A 16,848-nucleotide genomic window follows, 5' to 3' on the forward strand; every position below is an offset into this window, starting at 1 on the left:
AATAATTTTCACTACAAGTAAAACTGGGCAACAGTGTTAGGCGCAGGGTTGCAGTTTGAGGGTTCAGATGAACCAGTCAAGTCATGCTATTGGTATGTAGATTAAATGGTGTCACTATATATGTTAATCTGACGTCCTAGAAATACTCGTATGTTTCGGTGAGGTCTATATGTTTTAACAACCGTGTTGTGACGAGTGGTCACATTTCCCCACCACGCTAGGTACACACGTGCTTGCCGCGTGACCAGGGCGTAGGACCATGGCGCGTTAGGAGATTTTTTACGTGGCTCCTTCCCCAGTAGGCCTATCCAACGTGTGTAAAGAGCCCCAACCATCGCTCTTTACGGTGGTAGCCATTCCATGACAAATCTGCTACCTCCCAACATATTTTTTTTTTGTACCTCACCTCTCGGTGAGATAGATTTTATACTTTATTTTTTATTTATTTTTTTTTTATTTTATCCATTGCAAGTTCAACAGTTCACTATACTCGGAGAAGTCTTTCAATTCACTCTACTAAAAAACGTAAAATGGGTCTTTGTACTTATTTTTATTCCTCCTCCGTGTACCTATTCAAAGCAAACACAAAGTGATCCTCAACTCAATGCCTAACCTCTCTCTGTCTCTTTACTAATAATACAAGGAGATATACTAAATGCCTATTACTGAAGAAACTGCTCAGGTACTTTTACTATAGTTGCTGTCACAATTAAAGGCCCTATCAATGTTTCCACATTAACGAATGTCTTCTCAAGCGCATCATCAAACACGTAAGAGGTTAATTTAGATGCTGCCATGAAAGGTATAATCCCTTCTTTGGCTATACTTTGATGTTTAATTGTAATTCCAAAGTGATCAGTAGGTGAGGCTCCATCCTTTATATGATCGACCAATGTACTCTGAAAATGCTAGGGGCCAATCTATTGAGTCAATGGGAGAGGTCAGTATAAACGTTAGTTTCTTCACGTGTGGTACGAAACCTCTCACTTCTGTTAACCACATTTCTAGATTCAAGCTTAAGGAAGGTTGCCATGTTAACGCTCTGAGTGCTCATTTGCGAATGAACATGAGACGAGTCATCTACAAATTTATAAATAAAACTGTTTGGTATCCACCTGTAAGCCTGTGTAGTGCATGTGAGTGTTTGAGGGGCATAATTATTTAAAGCTCCTAGACCATTCTGATTTTTGCGGTGAAATTACAGAGTGAATAGTGTTTGATGGATATGTCAGCGTGTATGTATTGAAGTGGACCTGAGATCACACACATAAGAGCATATTATAAGTGACGACGTAGAAAAATCGGTATGGTAAAATGTTTGTGATAATTGACTTTATCCATACACTGGAAGGTATTTATGTTATTAAAAACAATAAACAAATATAAAATGCTAACATTCGAGCAAATAACTATGTAATGACGTATCTAACAGTTTGCTGTATCAGATGGCTTAAGAAGAGGGAAATCAGCGTTTATCGGCTCCGTCATCAGTACACATTCAATGTGGTCACTATATTACACGATCACGGTCCCAGGACTTACAGAGTTTAGGCCTGCCTTAGAGACCTCGTTCATGCTGAGCCGTTCGGAGCATAGACTTGTTCATCTCCATGCCCAAGTCCACGGCATCCTACTGAGTTCCCACATTCACTCCTTCAAATCAGTCTCACCCTCCACACTGTCCAAGGGTCAACCTCTCCCGGGCTTACGGGTTTTAAGCCGGCCGTGAAAGAGGTCGAACTGCTCCAGGACTTACAGGTTTTTACGCCGGCCTTAGAAGCAGAAGCTCCCTTGACGCGAGGGTGATCAAACATTCACACTTATGTGACATTTGAAGGTAAAGATGACGGGGGGAGATATACACTCAAAACATTTGTATTTTGCCACTTTCGGCCAACCACCCAAAGAAGGGTCTGGAGTGCAAAATTATATGTAATGGCTGCAATAATACAGTAACAATTATCTAGTATTTAAAAAGTTCTTTTGTACGTAATTGAAATACCTGTATAATAAAATAATTTAAAATTTTTACTCGTTGTCAGCTCTCATAACATAATTCAATACTAGTACACATCTGAAGGAAGCGGTTTAACGAACAGTTCCCTAACCTAAATGGACTTCATCCGGCCAGAGCAGTTCGGATTCAGGAGAGATCATTCGACGACTCAACAACTAGTTCGCGTTGTGAACATGCTGGCTGACAACATGAACTACAACCCTGTGCTCAGTATTGCAGTATTTCTAGATGTCAGCAGAGCGTTTGACAGAGTCTGGCACGAGGGGGCTCCTGTACAAACTTGCAGATTCACCAGTTCCCCCCACCATGGTACATCTCCTCCGCTCCTACCTCACAGGAAGGACCTTCCGCATCGCCGTGGACGGCGAACTATCTACAGAAAGGACGATCGAGGCGGGCGTGCCACAGGGCAGCGTACTAGGACCAGTGGCTTTATCTCGTTTACACCAACGACATGCACTGGTACCTAGGGTAACGCTGTCCTTGTACGCAGACGACGCCATGTTCCTCTGCAGGAGCTTTCAGCCGACACGAGCCGCTGACGTCATGCAGCAGCAGATGGACCTTCTCTCTCCGTGGCTGGAAAAGTGGCGCATTTCCATCAACACTGAGAAGAGTTCAGCTGTCTGCTTCAGAAAGCGAAGAAGAATGCCGAAGAGACTCCCCCGCCACCCGTGACTCTGGATGACGATCCAATTGAATGGAAACCCCCCAAAATTGGTCGCGCGAGCGCGGCCAATCGCGTTCGAGCTGCCACCCTATTGGTCGCGCTCGCGCGACGCCAGATATCCAGCTTAGAGCCTTTTTTAGAATTTTGGCCTATACTCCCGGTACAAACCAGCGACTCAGGATGCCACCGAAAGCGAGCGGAAAAGCCGTCAAGAAGGCCGGCAAGGCCCAGAAGAACATCACCAAGGGCGACAAGAAGAAGAAGCGCAGGAGGAAGGAGAGTTATGCCATCTACATCTACAAGGTGCTGAAACAGGTCCACCCCGACACCGGCGTCTCCAGCAAGGCCATGTCCATCATGAACAGCTTCGTGAACGACATATTCGAGCGCATAGCCGCCGAAGCTTCCCGCCTGGCCCACTACAACAAGCGGTCGACCATCACGTCGCGGGAGATCCAGACCGCCGTCAGGCTCCTGTTGCCCGGCGAGTTGGCCAAGCACGCCGTGAGCGAGGGTACCAAGGCCGTGACCAAGTACACCAGCTCCAAGTAAGCCGGCCGGCAGGCCAGCGCCCCGCAACGAGCGAGCCCGCTCCGCACAAACGGCCTTTCTAAAGGCCACCAATAACTCTTTCGTTTTCGCTTATTTTACCGCTTATAGTTGTAAAACCGATGTAAACCTGGTTGTTTCAAGTCGCTCTCGACTATATTTTCTATCGAAAATACCAAATTTATGACTTTGTGCTTGTCATAAATATTTTATTCCAGGAATTTTACAATTCCTTTTTTTTCTTTTAAACATAGTCCGATTTCACTGTAAAATTGTATAATTTTCTGTTTATTTATTTTATTTTTTTTTTTTTTTTTCAAACAAACATTGAGTTTACAATAAAAAAAAAAAAAAAAAAAAAAAAAATACGTCAATTGCAATTCGATCGAAAACCATAGTTTCGGTCATGTTTTATACACATGACTTCTAATATTAACCAAGAACCGTTGAACTCTGATTAAACATAACTTGTAATTTTCGCTTATTTTACCGCTTTTAGTTGTGTAAACATTGGAATTCTGTTATTATGTTGGCTAAAACAAGCAACTCTCGACTTGTTTTATATTGAAATTACCTATTTAAGTTATGTTTAAATACAATCTTTAAACAAACATTAAATTTACAAATACGGTAATCGCCCAATTGATCTGATCGTTCGTTATTCATAGTATTCGTAATGTTTTATACAATTCAATATAAGAGCCGAAAGTTACACTTGAAAATTTATATTTTATCGAAATACCACTAGTTGTAAGTACAGGTCGATTTAGATTACAACAAGATACACGTTAAATACCGTTTTTTTAGTTTTAAAACGGTATTTAACAGGTGAAATCGTGTGATAAAGTCATCTAGTGTACAGTGCGCATGTGCGTGGAGATAGAATATATAGAGTGAACTGTTAACACACGCTTATATAGGTAGGAGGTGGCTTGACTTGATTGGTCGGTCACTATTCGACCAATCAGAGTGTACGTATCCGTTAACATTGATAATTCTCCCGGTTTCTAGTTACTACGGTGAAATAGAGTTGTCACCGACGGTTTACTTACAATTGTCGATACCTGGACAGGTTGTAAATTTGAAAATAATAAGGAATAACGTAGAAAATACATATAAAACAGACAGGTGAGTGGATATACTGCAGATCCGAGTCCTGTAGCTGTAGCGCCAGAGAGTTGTCTGTTAACAAGTGTAAATCTGCTCGGTCTAGCGAACCTGATTGCGATTGCTTGATTCATACCACTGTAATGTGATCCAAGTCAGTGTATTTTAAGTTTAAAATGGGTATTTTCCAGTATGTCCCCGCATTCTCTATTTTAATTTATACAAGTTAGATTACGTTTATTAGATTAAGTTTACGAGTTTATTAATTTCCGTACGAAAAAAAAACACAAATTAGTAATGAAACATGTTTAAAACAATATAGCCTACTATTCTGAATTTAACAAAATTTTCAGAATGGGTCAGATCACGCGATGCTTGCCCGCTGCGCAGCGCTTCGCGCTGCTTGCTCTTTTAGAAAAAAAATTTACTCGAGCTTGCAAACTCCAAGCCCAGATCAAGCGGCGCGCGTTTATCACTGATATTTAATCCACGTTTTTATCCGTTTACAACTAATTACGTTAAATTTAATTAGCGTGGATAACAGCAAATTTACATATTTACTTCGTTACAATCACCGAATATTCGCTGATTCTTCTATTTTTCAAATTTACTAAACGACCTTTAAAATTATTGAACTATACACGTATAAAGTATATTTATAACTGAATAAGTGATTTTTATTTGTTTGCAAATCACTATGACTACAAACTAAATGTAAACTGTTAACATATTCCAGTGAATATCGCAATATGTGGGGTTGACAGTGCTTGTAATTAACAAAATTTATCACTATCAACTTACTATTCTATGCGACATTTGGAATTTATATCACACTTTGAATATAAAATAATAATTATTGTAAACTGAATCATTGTTGTGTTTTGCTATAATATATAAACAATACTACACTGTTAACTGAACTGTTAACATAGTTCCAGTGAAAATCGCGAGCGGTCGGAGGTTGACAGAAGTTCGTAATACAGGAAAAGAATAGAAAATCAATCTGCTCTTTATAATAATACCGAAAGAACAATAGCAAACAGTTGTAATTTGTAAACACAGTGAATTCGCTGTAGTAAGTAGGATTAATATATAAATATAAATGATATTTGCAAATAAAATTGATGATAATGTAAACGATTACTGTAACAAAATAAAAGAAAAAGTTTAATAATAAATCAATGTACAAGTGATTGGTTTTCTAGCCACAGAAATATGCTGTAAAACGACTAAATTAGAGAGAAAAGGTTTAGATTTCGTGTTTAAAACTAATTTAAAATGACAAAGACGGTGAATTTAAGTTAAGATTGTATAATAGACAATAAAGAGAAGTGATATTTTATTTTATACGGTTAATTAGAGTGAAAACAACTAACTAAAGTGTACAGTAAAATGTGTTAATTATTAATATAAATAAATAATATATATATATATATTTTGAAGACCAGTAATTAGTTATAAATAGATATAAATTGACGCACACTGTTTAGTATTTGAATAAACTGTTATTATTCGATAACATCAATCAATTGTCGCAAAAAGTGTTATATATTCGTGTACATTATTAAATTTTTATGTAATTTGTGATGGTATATAATGACAGTTTTACTAATAATTAGCATAGTAATTACTAGATACATGTCGGAAATATACGACAAGAGTGAGAAATAGGATTATTAAAGTCGTAAACTGTGAAAACGAGTGATATTGTGGTGGCCTTTAAAAAGGCCGTTTGTGGGAGCCGGGCGGGCGGCTTTGTGTCGCGCGCTGGCGGGCGACTTAGGCCTTCTTCTCGGTCTTCTTGGGCAGGAGCACGGCCTGGATGTTGGGCAGTACACCTCCCTGGGCGATGGTGACACCGGACAGGAGCTTGTTCAGCTCCTCGTCATTCCTGATGGCCAGCTGAAGGTGACGGGGAATGATCCTGGTCTTCTTGTTGTCACGGGCCGCGTTACCGGCCAACTCGAGAACCTCGGCGGCGAGATACTCCATGACGGCGGCCAGGTAGACCGGAGCTCCGGCACCCACTCGCTCGGCGTAGTTGCCCTTGCGGAGCAGACGGTGGATCCTGCCGACCGGGAACTGAAGACCGGCCCTGGACGAGCGGGACTTTGCCTTTCCCTTCACTTTACCGCCTTTGCCTCGTCCTGACATGTTGCGCTGTACTCGGTTGCGGGGATACAGATAGAAGCCGTGGTACAAGTACAAGTACAAGTCGCTGTGACTGTGGGGGCTGGATCCCCCACTTCTCTCAAGGCCTCTGCCGTTTTGGCTTTTGCCTTGTGTCAACAAGGGTCAAAGCCCTAGTAGCTTTCGCTACCTGTCAGTGTTGTAGTGTAATGTGTAGTGTAGTGTTGTTGTCTAGTCGTCCATTGGAAGACGGAGTTGGGGGACCTCCTGGTCACGTAGATGACGGATGTGTTCCCACGGCGAGGATTCTGCTGCTTCTTGAAGAGTCGAAGTAAGTCCTTCCACGAAGCTTCTGATCGTAGGGACGTTGGCCGATGCTCTGATCACGGTGTTTCTTACAAACCAGGGCGACCCAGTGGCCCGCCGGAGGCACCTACTCTGGACTGCGAGTAGTTTTCTCCGGGCGGACTTGCAGGTGAGGTGATACCATGCTGGAGCCGCGTAGGTTATCACCGGTCTGGTCAGAGCCGTGTAGAGCAGGACCTTCGTCCTGGCTGGCAGCTTCGTGGAGCGGAGCAGTGGGCCGATGCTAGCAAAGCCCTTCCTTGCCAGTCCACAGATCCTCGTGACGTGGGGAGTGAAGGTCAGTCTGCTGTCCAGGAGTACCCCCAGGTACTTGACCGTCGTCTTCCAAGGAATGTTGTCCCCGTTGAGAGTCAGTTGTCGGCCGTCCGCTTGCCTCCTTGACCTTGTGAAGTTGATCGCTTCACACTTGTCTACGTTGACCTTGATCCGCCATTTTTCACACCAGGGCTCCAGTAGATCCAGCTGCCGCTGCATGTAGACTCTGGCCATCCTCAGGTTTGCAGATGTGGCCGTGAAGAGTGCATCATCGGCGTACAGCGACAGCTGCACTCTTGGAGCTACGGGGATGTCGTTTGTGTACCACAGGTACAGGATCGGGCCGAGCACTGACCCCTGTGGTACACCGGAGGAGACTGGTCGAGTCGTGGAGGTGGATCGGGCAACGCAGACGGAGAAGGTCCGGTGGTGAAGGTAGTTGCGGATTAGCCGGAACATCCTGCCAGGCAGCGGGGACTCTGTGAGTTTGTACAGTAGGCCGTCGTGCCACACCTTGTCGAAGGCCTTGCTCACGTCTATCAGGACCGAAGTTGAATGGTGTTTCCTCTCCACCGCTCCTGAGATGTAGTTTAGAACTCTGCGGAGTTGGAGGGTGGTCGAGTGTCCACTTCGGAAACCGAACTGTTCAGTCCTAATAGACGTGAAAAACTCCTCAGGGAACCTAGCCAGCATGATCCTCTCGAAGATCTTGGAGAGTACAGGCAGCAGGGAGATGGGCCTGTGGTTCTCCGGGAAAAGGGGGTCCTTGCCGGGCTTGGGAATCATGACTACCTTGGCATCCTTCCAGGTGGTCGGGAAGTGGGCCAGGCGTATGCAGGAATTCATGATGCATGTGATGGTGACGATCACCCAAGCCGGCAAGTTCTTCAAAGCTGGCGTTCCCAGGGAGTCTGGGCCAGGAGCCTTCTTTGGGCGGAGGCGACGGATGTTGTCGTGTACTTCTTGTGTAGTCACCAAGGGCAGCGGGTCATCCTCTTCAGGTTCGTAGTCCTCCAGGAAGTCTTCGATTCTTTCGCAGGCGACCTCGTCGTAGATGTCAGCGTGTGGGGAGAATTGGTCCTCCATGGTGTCGGCGAAGGCCTCAGCTCTGTCTCTGGGGGAGTAAACGATACCACGTTGGCCGTGGAGAGGGCGGTTTACCTTCTTGTCCCCTCGGAGGGCTTTGGAGACCTTCCAGATGCCGCCGACACCATCGTCAGCTTGGTGTTCCACGAAGTTGTCCCACGCAGCTGCTCTGTGTTCCGCCAAGAGACGTGAGCATCTCCTGGCTTGGCGGTTGAAGACTTGCTTAGCGTGGGGACACCGTGTCAGCTGGTACTCCCTTCGCAGTCTACGACGTAGGCGTATCTCCTCTCTCAGGTTCTCGGGAAGAGGTGGAGTGAGATTCTTCTGTGAGAGAGGGGACGAGGAAATTTCTACAGCCTCCTGGAGGGTGTTGGTCAGGTCCAGAACCTGTTGGTCTAGCTGGTCTGGCGATTCGGCCGGGGTTGGTGGGGGCCGAGGTCTGTCGGCGAGGTGGTTTGCATATTTGTGCCAGTTGACCTTGGTGGGGCGCATCGGAGGGTAGGCTGGCGCTCCGTCGTCCGGTAGGTCAAAGACAACTGGCACGTGGTCTGACGAGAGGTCAGACACAGCAAACACCTCGATATTTCCATCCAGTGACCCAGCTAGACCAATGTCAAGGATGTCCGGCGGGTGTCCTTGGTGGTGGTAGTGTGTAGGCTCCTCAGGGGCCAGTACATGGACGTGGTGGCGGGTTTCCAGGAGACGCTTGAGGTCCCTGCCGGTGGAGTTTGACTTCCGGCATCCCCAGTCCAGGTGTTTCGCATTGAGGTCCCCGGCGATGAGTGCAGGAAAGCCGGGTCGCAGCAGGCAGTCGAGGCAGTGCGGTTGGAGCAACCTATTTGGCGGGTTGTAGACGGAAGCTATCTCTAGCTCCGTCCCATTGTAGCTGACGGCAACCCGGGTGATTTCAGTCCCCGGGGTAATAACTGCAGCCAGTAGGCGATGAGTCACCCTCCGGTGGACTAAGACCGCCGTGCCTCCGCTGGGTCGGATGTCCTGCAGCTGTCTATCAGTGCGATACACCTGGAAATTTGGGATGGTGAAGGAGTCCGTCTGCCTGAAGTGGGTCTCCTGGAGGAGAGCGATGTCCACGTCCATGTCCTGGAGGAGCTGGCTAAATTCCAGCCTCTTGTCAGCAAGCCCGTTGGCATTCCAGCTGACAACTCTCAGCTTACCCATGCATGGTGGCGGACAACATATCCATGAGGCGAGACATCATCGCCACCATGCTGGTCAGCTGGGAGAGGAACTGCGATATTCCTGCCTTGAGTTCCTCAGGAATACGGGCAGCAGGCTGAGAGGTCGGCATGTTGCTTTGTGTGGGCGGCTGGGCCTGTGGTTCTGCACTAGCAGCCATCTTTGGCAGTTCCAAGCGAGGTCTCGGCGTAGGCCTGGGTAGGGCTGATCTCCTCTCAGGTCTCACAGGGGCTGGTACAGCTTCAATCCTCGGGCTCTCTTCTCGCGGCTCAGAGATGGAGGTTTTCGCGGCAGGCCGGGCTCTCCGATTTTCCGGCTTCCGAGCAGGTCGGTGTCGGCGACGTCGAACCACCTCGAAGTCCTCGTCTTCTCGGCTGTCAGTGGAGGGCTCTGTGATGTCGTCAACAGGGGCAGCTGGGGCAGAGTCAGGAGCTTCCCGAGGCTTTGGAGGCTCGGCCCTGGAAGGTTCAGGCCTCCGAGTCCTCTTTGCAGCGGCAGCATACGAGAGCTGTTTCTCGTTTTTGTAGCTGGCACACCCGCGGTAGTTGGCAGAGTGTGCCTCGCCACAATTACAGCATCTTGCCGGGCTAGTTGACTCCTTTGGGCACAGGCTGGCAGGGTGGCCCTCGCCGCATCTGACGCAACGCGTGTCCCGGTGGCAGTGTCTGGAACCGTGTCCGTAGCCTTGGCATCGGTGGCACTGGATCGGTCCTCCCGGTCGGGTGTACTTCTTAATCTCCAGCTTGCAAAAAAGTACACTCTGGAGATTGTAGATATCAGTAGGCGGTCTCAGGCCATCGCCACTGCGCAGTGTGATCAGCCACAGGCTGGTCGGCTGGCCTCTCCTTGTCTTTAACAGTTTGGCCTCCACTATGCCATAGCCGATGTCTTGGAACTCGGCCACGACCTCCTCAGGAGTCAGAGTAGAGGGCAGTCCTCTGACCACCACCTTCAGGAGACGCTCGGTCGCCATAGCAAAGGTGTGGAAGTTTATCTTCTGCTCCTGCAGATATCTCTGCAAGGACCTGAAGTGGGCCACAGTAGTGGTTTTGAGCCGTAATGTCCTGGCCGTGCACACAGCTTCAAGATCTCCTCCTAGGAGCTGCTTCAGGGTCACTGCATGGCTACCCCATCCTTTCGGGATGTCCAAGATGATGGGGGGAATGCGGGGGCCTCGCTCAACCTCCATATCTTCACTGGCAGCGGTCTCCGTCCGTCGGCTCTTAGGCGGAAGAGTCGAGGCTGGGGCCGCTTGCCGCTTCCGCAGACCCGCGGCAGAACGGCCTGATGAGCCGGAATTGGCCCCAGGGGTAGCTGGCACCAAGGCCTGGGCCACTGGGGTTGAGATCCCCGGTGTTGTAGAGTGGCCTTTAGAAAGGCCTTTTTGGGCCTCAGACCGGCGCAGGTTCCCCTGGCACTTAGTCGCTGCACCCTGGCAGCTTTCCGGGGTAGTCCGGACTTCACCCGGGCCCTGACAAGTCCCGGGTGGAATAAGTTTGCTGGCCTGAGCAGCAGTGCGGTGCTGGGATCCCGCGGCCCGGTCGGCTGACCGGGGCGGGCTCACCTGGCACATCGCGTTACAGGTCTCCGGTAATAACCAGACTTCACCCGGGCCCTGTTCTCCCGTCCCGGGTGGAATGGTGTTGCTGGGACGTCCAGCGGTTGGTTGGCCTTGTAAAAGGCCTTTTGGGCAGACAGCGCTGGGGCCCGCTTGGCAAGCCGCGCGGGACCCCAGTAGTGTCGCCAGCGGCTCCGGTAAACCGGCTCCGCCAACTGGGACCGCCGAGGCAGATCCCTCTTCCATCCATCTTCAGCCGTGGTCGATGTCGCTCTAGTAGAGATGTTCACTCGTCCACGTCTCGGAGCAGAATGATGAGAAGCCGTGGCCTGAAATTCGGGGTTACCTCGAATTTGGGCGTCGCGCGAGCGCGGCCAATCGCGTTCGAGCTGCCACCCTATTGGTCGCGCTCGCGCGACGCCAGATATCCAGCTTAGAGCCTTTTTTAGAATTTTGGCCTATACTCCCGGTACAAACCAGCGACTCAGGATGCCACCGAAAGCGAGCGGAAAAGCCGTCAAGAAGGCCGGCAAGGCCCAGAAGAACATCACCAAGGGCGATAAGAAGAAGAAGCGCAGGAGGAAGGAGAGTTATGCCATCTACATCTACAAGGTGCTGAAACAGGTCCACCCCGACACCGGCGTCTCCAGCAAGGCCATGTCCATCATGAACAGCTTCGTGAACGACATATTCGAGCGCATAGCCGCCGAAGCTTCCCGCCTGGCCCACTACAACAAGCGGTCGACCATCACGTCGCGGGAGATCCAGACCGCCGTCAGGCTCCTGTTGCCCGGCGAGTTGGCCAAGCACGCCGTGAGCGAGGGTACCAAGGCCGTGACCAAGTACACCAGCTCCAAGTAAGCCGGCCGGCAGGCCAGCGCCCCGCAACGAGCGAGCCCGCTCCGCACAAACGGCCTTTCTAAAGGCCACCAATAACTCTTTCGTTTTCGCTTATTTTACCGCTTATAGTTGTAAAACCGATGTAAACCTGGTTGTTTCAAGTCGCTCTCGACTATATTTTCTATATAAAATACACAATTTATGACTTTGTGCTTGTCATAAATATTTTATTCCAGGAATTTTACAATTCCTTTTTTTTCTTTTTAAACATAGTCCGATTTCACTGTAAAATTGTATAATTTTCTGTTTATTTATTTATTTTTTTTTTTTTTTTTTTTTTTTCAAACAAACATTGAGTTTACAATAAAAAAATACGTCAATTGCAATTCGATCGAAAACCATAGTTTCGGTCATGTTTTATACACATGACTTCTAATATTAACCAAGAACCGTTGAACTCTGATTAAACATAACTTGTAATTTTCGCTTATTTTACCGCTTTTAGTTGTGTAAACATTGGAATTCTGTTATTATGTTGGCTAAAACAAGCAACTCTCGACTTGTTTTATATTGAAATTACCTATTTAAGTTATGTTTAAATACAATCTTTAAACAAACATTAAATTTACAAATACGGTAATCGCCCAATTGATCTGATCGTTCGTTATTCATAGTATTCGTAATGTTTTATATACACTTCAATATAAGAGCCGAAAGTTACACTTGAAAATTTATATTTTATCGAAATACCACTAGTTGTAAGTACAGGTCGATTTAGATTACAACAAGATACACGTTAAATACAGTTTTTTAGTTTTAAAACGGTATTTAACAGGTGAAATCGTGTGATAAAGTCATCTAGTGTACAGTGCGCATGTGCGTGGAGATAGAATATATAGAGTGAACTGTTAACACACGCTTATATAGGTAGGAGGTGGCTTGACTTGATTGGTCGGTCACTATTCGACCAATCAGAGTGTACGTATCCGTTAACATTGATAATTCTCCCGGTTTCTAGTTACTACGGTGAAATAGAGTTGTCACCGACGGTTTACTTACAATTGTCGATACCTAGACAGGTTGTAAATTTGAAAATAAAAAGGAATAACGTAGAAAATACATATAAAACAGACAGGTGAGTGGATATACTGCAGATCCGAGTCCTGTAGCTGTAGCGCCAGAGAGGTGTCTGTTAACAAGTGTAAATCTGCTCGGTCTAGCGAACCTGATTGCGATTGCTTGATTCATACCACTGTAATGTGATCCAAGTCAGTGTATTTTAAGTTTAAAATGGGTATTTTCCAGTGTGTCCCCGCATTCTCTATTTTAATTTATACAAGTTAGATTACGTTTATTAGATTAAGTTTACGAGTTTATTAATTTCCGTACGAAAAAAAAAACACACACAAATTAGTAATGAAACATGTTTAAAACAATATAGCCTACTATTCTGAATTTAACAAAATTTTCAGAATGGGTCAGATCACGCGATGCTTGCCCGCTGCGCAGCGCTTCGCGCTGCTTGCTCTTTTAGAAAAAAAATTTACTCGAGCTTGCAAACTCCAAGCCCAGATCAAGCGGCGCGCGTTTATCACTGATATTTAATCCACGTTTTTATCCGTTTACAACTAATTACGTTAAATTTAATTAGCGTGGATAACAGCAAATTTACATATTTACTTCGTTACAATCACCGAATATTCGCTGATTCTTCTATTTTTCAAATTTACTAAACGACCTTTAAAATTATTGAACTATACACGTATAAAGTATATTTATAACTGAATAAGTGATTTTTATTTGTTGCAATTGCAAATCACTATGACTACAAACTAAATGTAAACTGTTAACATATTCCAGTGAATATCGCAATATGTGGGGTTGACAGTGCTTGTAATTAACAAAATTTATCTATCAAATTACTATTCTATGCGACATTTGGAATTTATATCACACTTTGAATATAAAATAATAATTATTGTAAACTGAATCATTGTTGTGTTTTGCTATAATATATAAACAATACTACACTGTTAACTGAACTGTTAACATAGTTCCAGTGAAAATCGCGCGCGGTCGGAGGTTGACAGAAGTTCGTAATACAGGAAAAGAATAGAAAATCAATCTGCTCTTTATAATAATACCGAAAGAACAATAGCAAACAGTTGTAATTTGTAAACACAGTGAATTCGCTGTAGTAAGTAGGATTAATATATAAATATAAATGATATTTGCAAATAAAATTGATGATAATGTAAACGATTACTGTAACAAAATAAAAGAAAAAGTTTAATAATAAATCAATGTACAAGTGATTGGTTTTCTAGCCACAGAAATATGCTGTAAAACGACTAAATTAGAGAGAAAAGGTTTAGATTTCGTGTTTAAAACTAATTTAAAATGACAAAGACGGTGAATTTAAGTTAAGATTGTATAATAGACAATAAAGAGAAGTGATATTTTATTTTATACGGTTAATTAGAGTGAAAACAACTAACTAAAGTGTACAGTAAAATGTGTTAATTATTAATATAAATAAATAAATATATATATATATATATTTTGAAGACCAGTAATTAGTTATAAATAGATATAAATTGACGCACACTGTTTAGTATTTGAATAAACTGTTATTATTCGATAACATCAATTGGCAAAAAAGTGTTATATATTCGTGTACATTATTAAATTTTTATGTAATTTGTGATGGTATATAATGACAGTTTTACTAATAATTAGCATAGTAATTACTAGATACATGTCGGAAATATACGACAAGAGTGAGAAATAGGATTATTAAAGTCGTAAACTGTGAAAACGAGTGATATTGTGGTGGCCTTTAAAAAGGCCGTTTGTGGGAGCCGGGCGGGCGGCTTTGTGTCGCGCGTTGGCGGGCGACTTAGGCCTTCTTCTCGGTCTTCTTGGGCAGGAGCACGGCCTGGATGTTGGGCAGTACACCTCCCTGGGCGATGGTGACACCGGACAGGAGCTTGTTCAGCTCCTCGTCATTCCTGATGGCCAGCTGAAGGTGACGGGGAATGATCCTGGTCTTCTTGTTGTCACGGGCCGCGTTACCGGCCAACTCGAGAACCTCGGCGGCGAGATACTCCATGACGGCGGCCAGGTAGACCGGAGCTCCGGCACCCACTCGCTCGGCGTAGTTGCCCTTGCGGAGCAGACGGTGGATCCTGCCGACCGGGAACTGAAGACCGGCCCTGGACGAGCGGGACTTTGCCTTTCCCTTCACTTTACCGCCTTTGCCTCGTCCTGACATGTTGCGCTGTACTCGGTTGCGGGGATACAGATGGAAGCCTTGGTCCAAGTCCAAGTCCAAGTCGGGTCGCTAGGATGGCCTCTGGGCGCTCTTCCTGGTCTGTTGGCAGTATCTGAGCGATTCAAGCTCAATGACTTGCCTGTCGGTTGGAACAATTAGTTCCTGCAGCAGTCTAGCAGCTGGTCGGTGCGGCGCTGAGTGCCACTGCTTCATTGAAGAGCCCGGTGAGGGCGGTCAGCTGCGCAGCTATCTCGGCCAAGACGGCTTGAAGGCTGCGCTGGGCGGGGGGCGGCGGCTTCTGCTGCTGCATCGGCTGCTGGCGCCTCCACTTGTTGCGGCGCGGAGTGGCTGTTCTAGGCGGCCACTCTAGTCTCTGCCTGGGTGTTGCCTTGGGCCGCTGTGTGACCGGAAGGTCAGCTACAGTTGCCGGCGGGCGAGGCAGTCGGTTGGCCGGGTTGCGAGGTTTCCTCCGGCGCTTCTTCTGCGGCATGTCGTCCACAGTTTCATCCTCTGATGCGGAGTCCGCTGGTGACTCATCCCGCACAGGCCGCTTAGTCGGCTGGGCTGTTGGTTGCCTCGCCGCTGGTTTGGTTGGCCGAGGTTTGCGGCTCAACTGGATGGCTGCCGCTCGGGCTTCCTTGTAGGCTGGACACCCACGATAGTTGGCATTGTGATCACCGCCGCAGTTGCAACAGTGACCCTTCTCAGTGGATACTTTGGGGCAGTTCATCCTGAGATGGCCTTCCCCGCAGCGGACGCATTTTCTAGGCCTCCCGCAGTTGCCGGAGCCGTGGCCGAAGCCTTGGCACCTGTAGCATTGCGGTGGGCCAGCCGGTTTCTTGTAGACGGTGACCGAGACCCTGACGTGCAGCAGGCTTGTCACGTTGTAGATTTGGCAAGCCCGCTTCGTGTCAGGGTTCTCTCGCTCGCTGTCCCTGGTCATCGTGATCAGCCAGCTCCTCGTGGGTCCCCTGGCTGTCCGTAGGCGCGCGACATCATCAACTGCGAAGCCCTCGTTAGTCAAGACGTCGGAGAGCTCCACCTCATCAGTGTCGGGCAGTCCACTGATCACCACCTTGAGCGATCTTTCACGCCCAAGGTTGTGTGTGTAGAAGGACAGTTTCTTGGCAAGTAGATACCGTTGAAACTGCCCGGGAAATCAGCCACGGTGCTCACTTTCAAGCGATAGTGAGCACCGCGGAAAGTGGTCGTCAGGCCGTCTCGCGCCAACTCCTCCAGCTTCTTGGCGTGAGTAGGCCAGTCAGGAACACTGTCCAGGAACATCAGAGGTATCCTGGGCGTGGAAACCGGAGCCACCGGTGAGTCAGGAGCCACAGAAGAAGAAGTGGCGTTGTTGGCCTTTAGAAAGGCCGTTTGCTGGAGCAGCGAGCTTCTTAGACGCCGGGGCGGCAGGCGGAGAGCTGGGCCTCTTAACTGTCTGCCCGGCGCTTCCAAAGGCACGCTGTCCCATCTTCTTGAAGATGTCGGTCATTGCTGTAAGTCCAGTAGATGTTGTCACAACGAGTGCTGGAGGTCGAATGATGATATGGGTATGAGAAGCCCGTGGCCTGAAATTCGGGGTTACCTCGAATTTGGGCGTCGCGCGAGCGCGGCCAATCGCGTTCGAGCTGCCACCCTATTGGTCGCGCTCGCGCGACGCCAGATATCCAGCTTAGAGCCTTTTTTTTTTTTAGAATTTTGGCCTATACTCCCGGTACAAACCAGCGACTCAGGATGCCACCGAAAGCGAGCGGAAAAGCCGTCAAGAAGGCCGGCAAGGCCCAGAAGAACATCACCAA

At 47.0% G+C, this 16,848-nt stretch overlaps 4 protein-coding genes across 4 annotated transcripts; 2 read left to right on the forward strand and 2 right to left on the reverse strand.

Moving 5' to 3' along the window:
* Nucleotides 1-2,851: 2,851 nt before the first annotated feature.
* LOC124374516 (histone H2B) lies at nt 2,852-3,311 on the forward strand. The gene has a single exon (XM_046832717.1). It carries the CDS (start codon nt 2,868-2,870, stop codon nt 3,237-3,239), a length of 372 nt encoding a protein of 123 aa, XP_046688673.1. The 5' UTR covers nt 2,852-2,867; the 3' UTR covers nt 3,240-3,311.
* Nucleotides 3,312-6,055: 2,744 nt separating this feature from the next.
* On the reverse strand, nt 6,056-6,517 carry LOC124374514 (histone H2A). The gene has a single exon (XM_046832716.1). The coding sequence runs from the start codon at nt 6,495-6,497 to the stop codon at nt 6,123-6,125; it is 375 nt and encodes a 124-aa protein (XP_046688672.1). The 5' UTR covers nt 6,498-6,517; the 3' UTR covers nt 6,056-6,122.
* A 4,907-nt stretch (nt 6,518-11,424) lies between these two features.
* LOC124374513 (histone H2B) lies at nt 11,425-11,796 on the forward strand. The gene has a single exon (XM_046832715.1). It carries the CDS (start codon nt 11,425-11,427, stop codon nt 11,794-11,796), a length of 372 nt encoding a protein of 123 aa, XP_046688671.1.
* Nucleotides 11,797-14,605: 2,809 nt separating this feature from the next.
* LOC124374512 (histone H2A) lies at nt 14,606-15,090 on the reverse strand. The gene has a single exon (XM_046832714.1). The coding sequence runs from the start codon at nt 15,047-15,049 to the stop codon at nt 14,675-14,677; it is 375 nt and encodes a 124-aa protein (XP_046688670.1). The 5' UTR covers nt 15,050-15,090; the 3' UTR covers nt 14,606-14,674.
* Nucleotides 15,091-16,848: the final 1,758 nt, after the last annotated feature.

The sequence above is a fragment of the Homalodisca vitripennis genome, unplaced genomic scaffold, assembly GCF_021130785.1.
Source record: "Homalodisca vitripennis isolate AUS2020 unplaced genomic scaffold, UT_GWSS_2.1 ScUCBcl_8837;HRSCAF=17111, whole genome shotgun sequence".
NCBI lineage: Eukaryota > Metazoa > Arthropoda > Insecta > Hemiptera > Cicadellidae > Homalodisca > Homalodisca vitripennis.

Coding starts and splice junctions, on each gene's coding strand:
- LOC124374516 (XM_046832717.1), top strand. CDS start 2,868: ATGCCACCGAAAGCGAGCGGAAAAGCCGTCAAGAAGGCCGGCAAGGCC.
- LOC124374512 (XM_046832714.1), bottom strand. CDS start 15,049: ATGTCAGGACGAGGCAAAGGCGGTAAAGTGAAGGGAAAGGCAAAGTCC.
- LOC124374514 (XM_046832716.1), bottom strand. CDS start 6,497: ATGTCAGGACGAGGCAAAGGCGGTAAAGTGAAGGGAAAGGCAAAGTCC.
- LOC124374513 (XM_046832715.1), top strand. CDS start 11,425: ATGCCACCGAAAGCGAGCGGAAAAGCCGTCAAGAAGGCCGGCAAGGCC.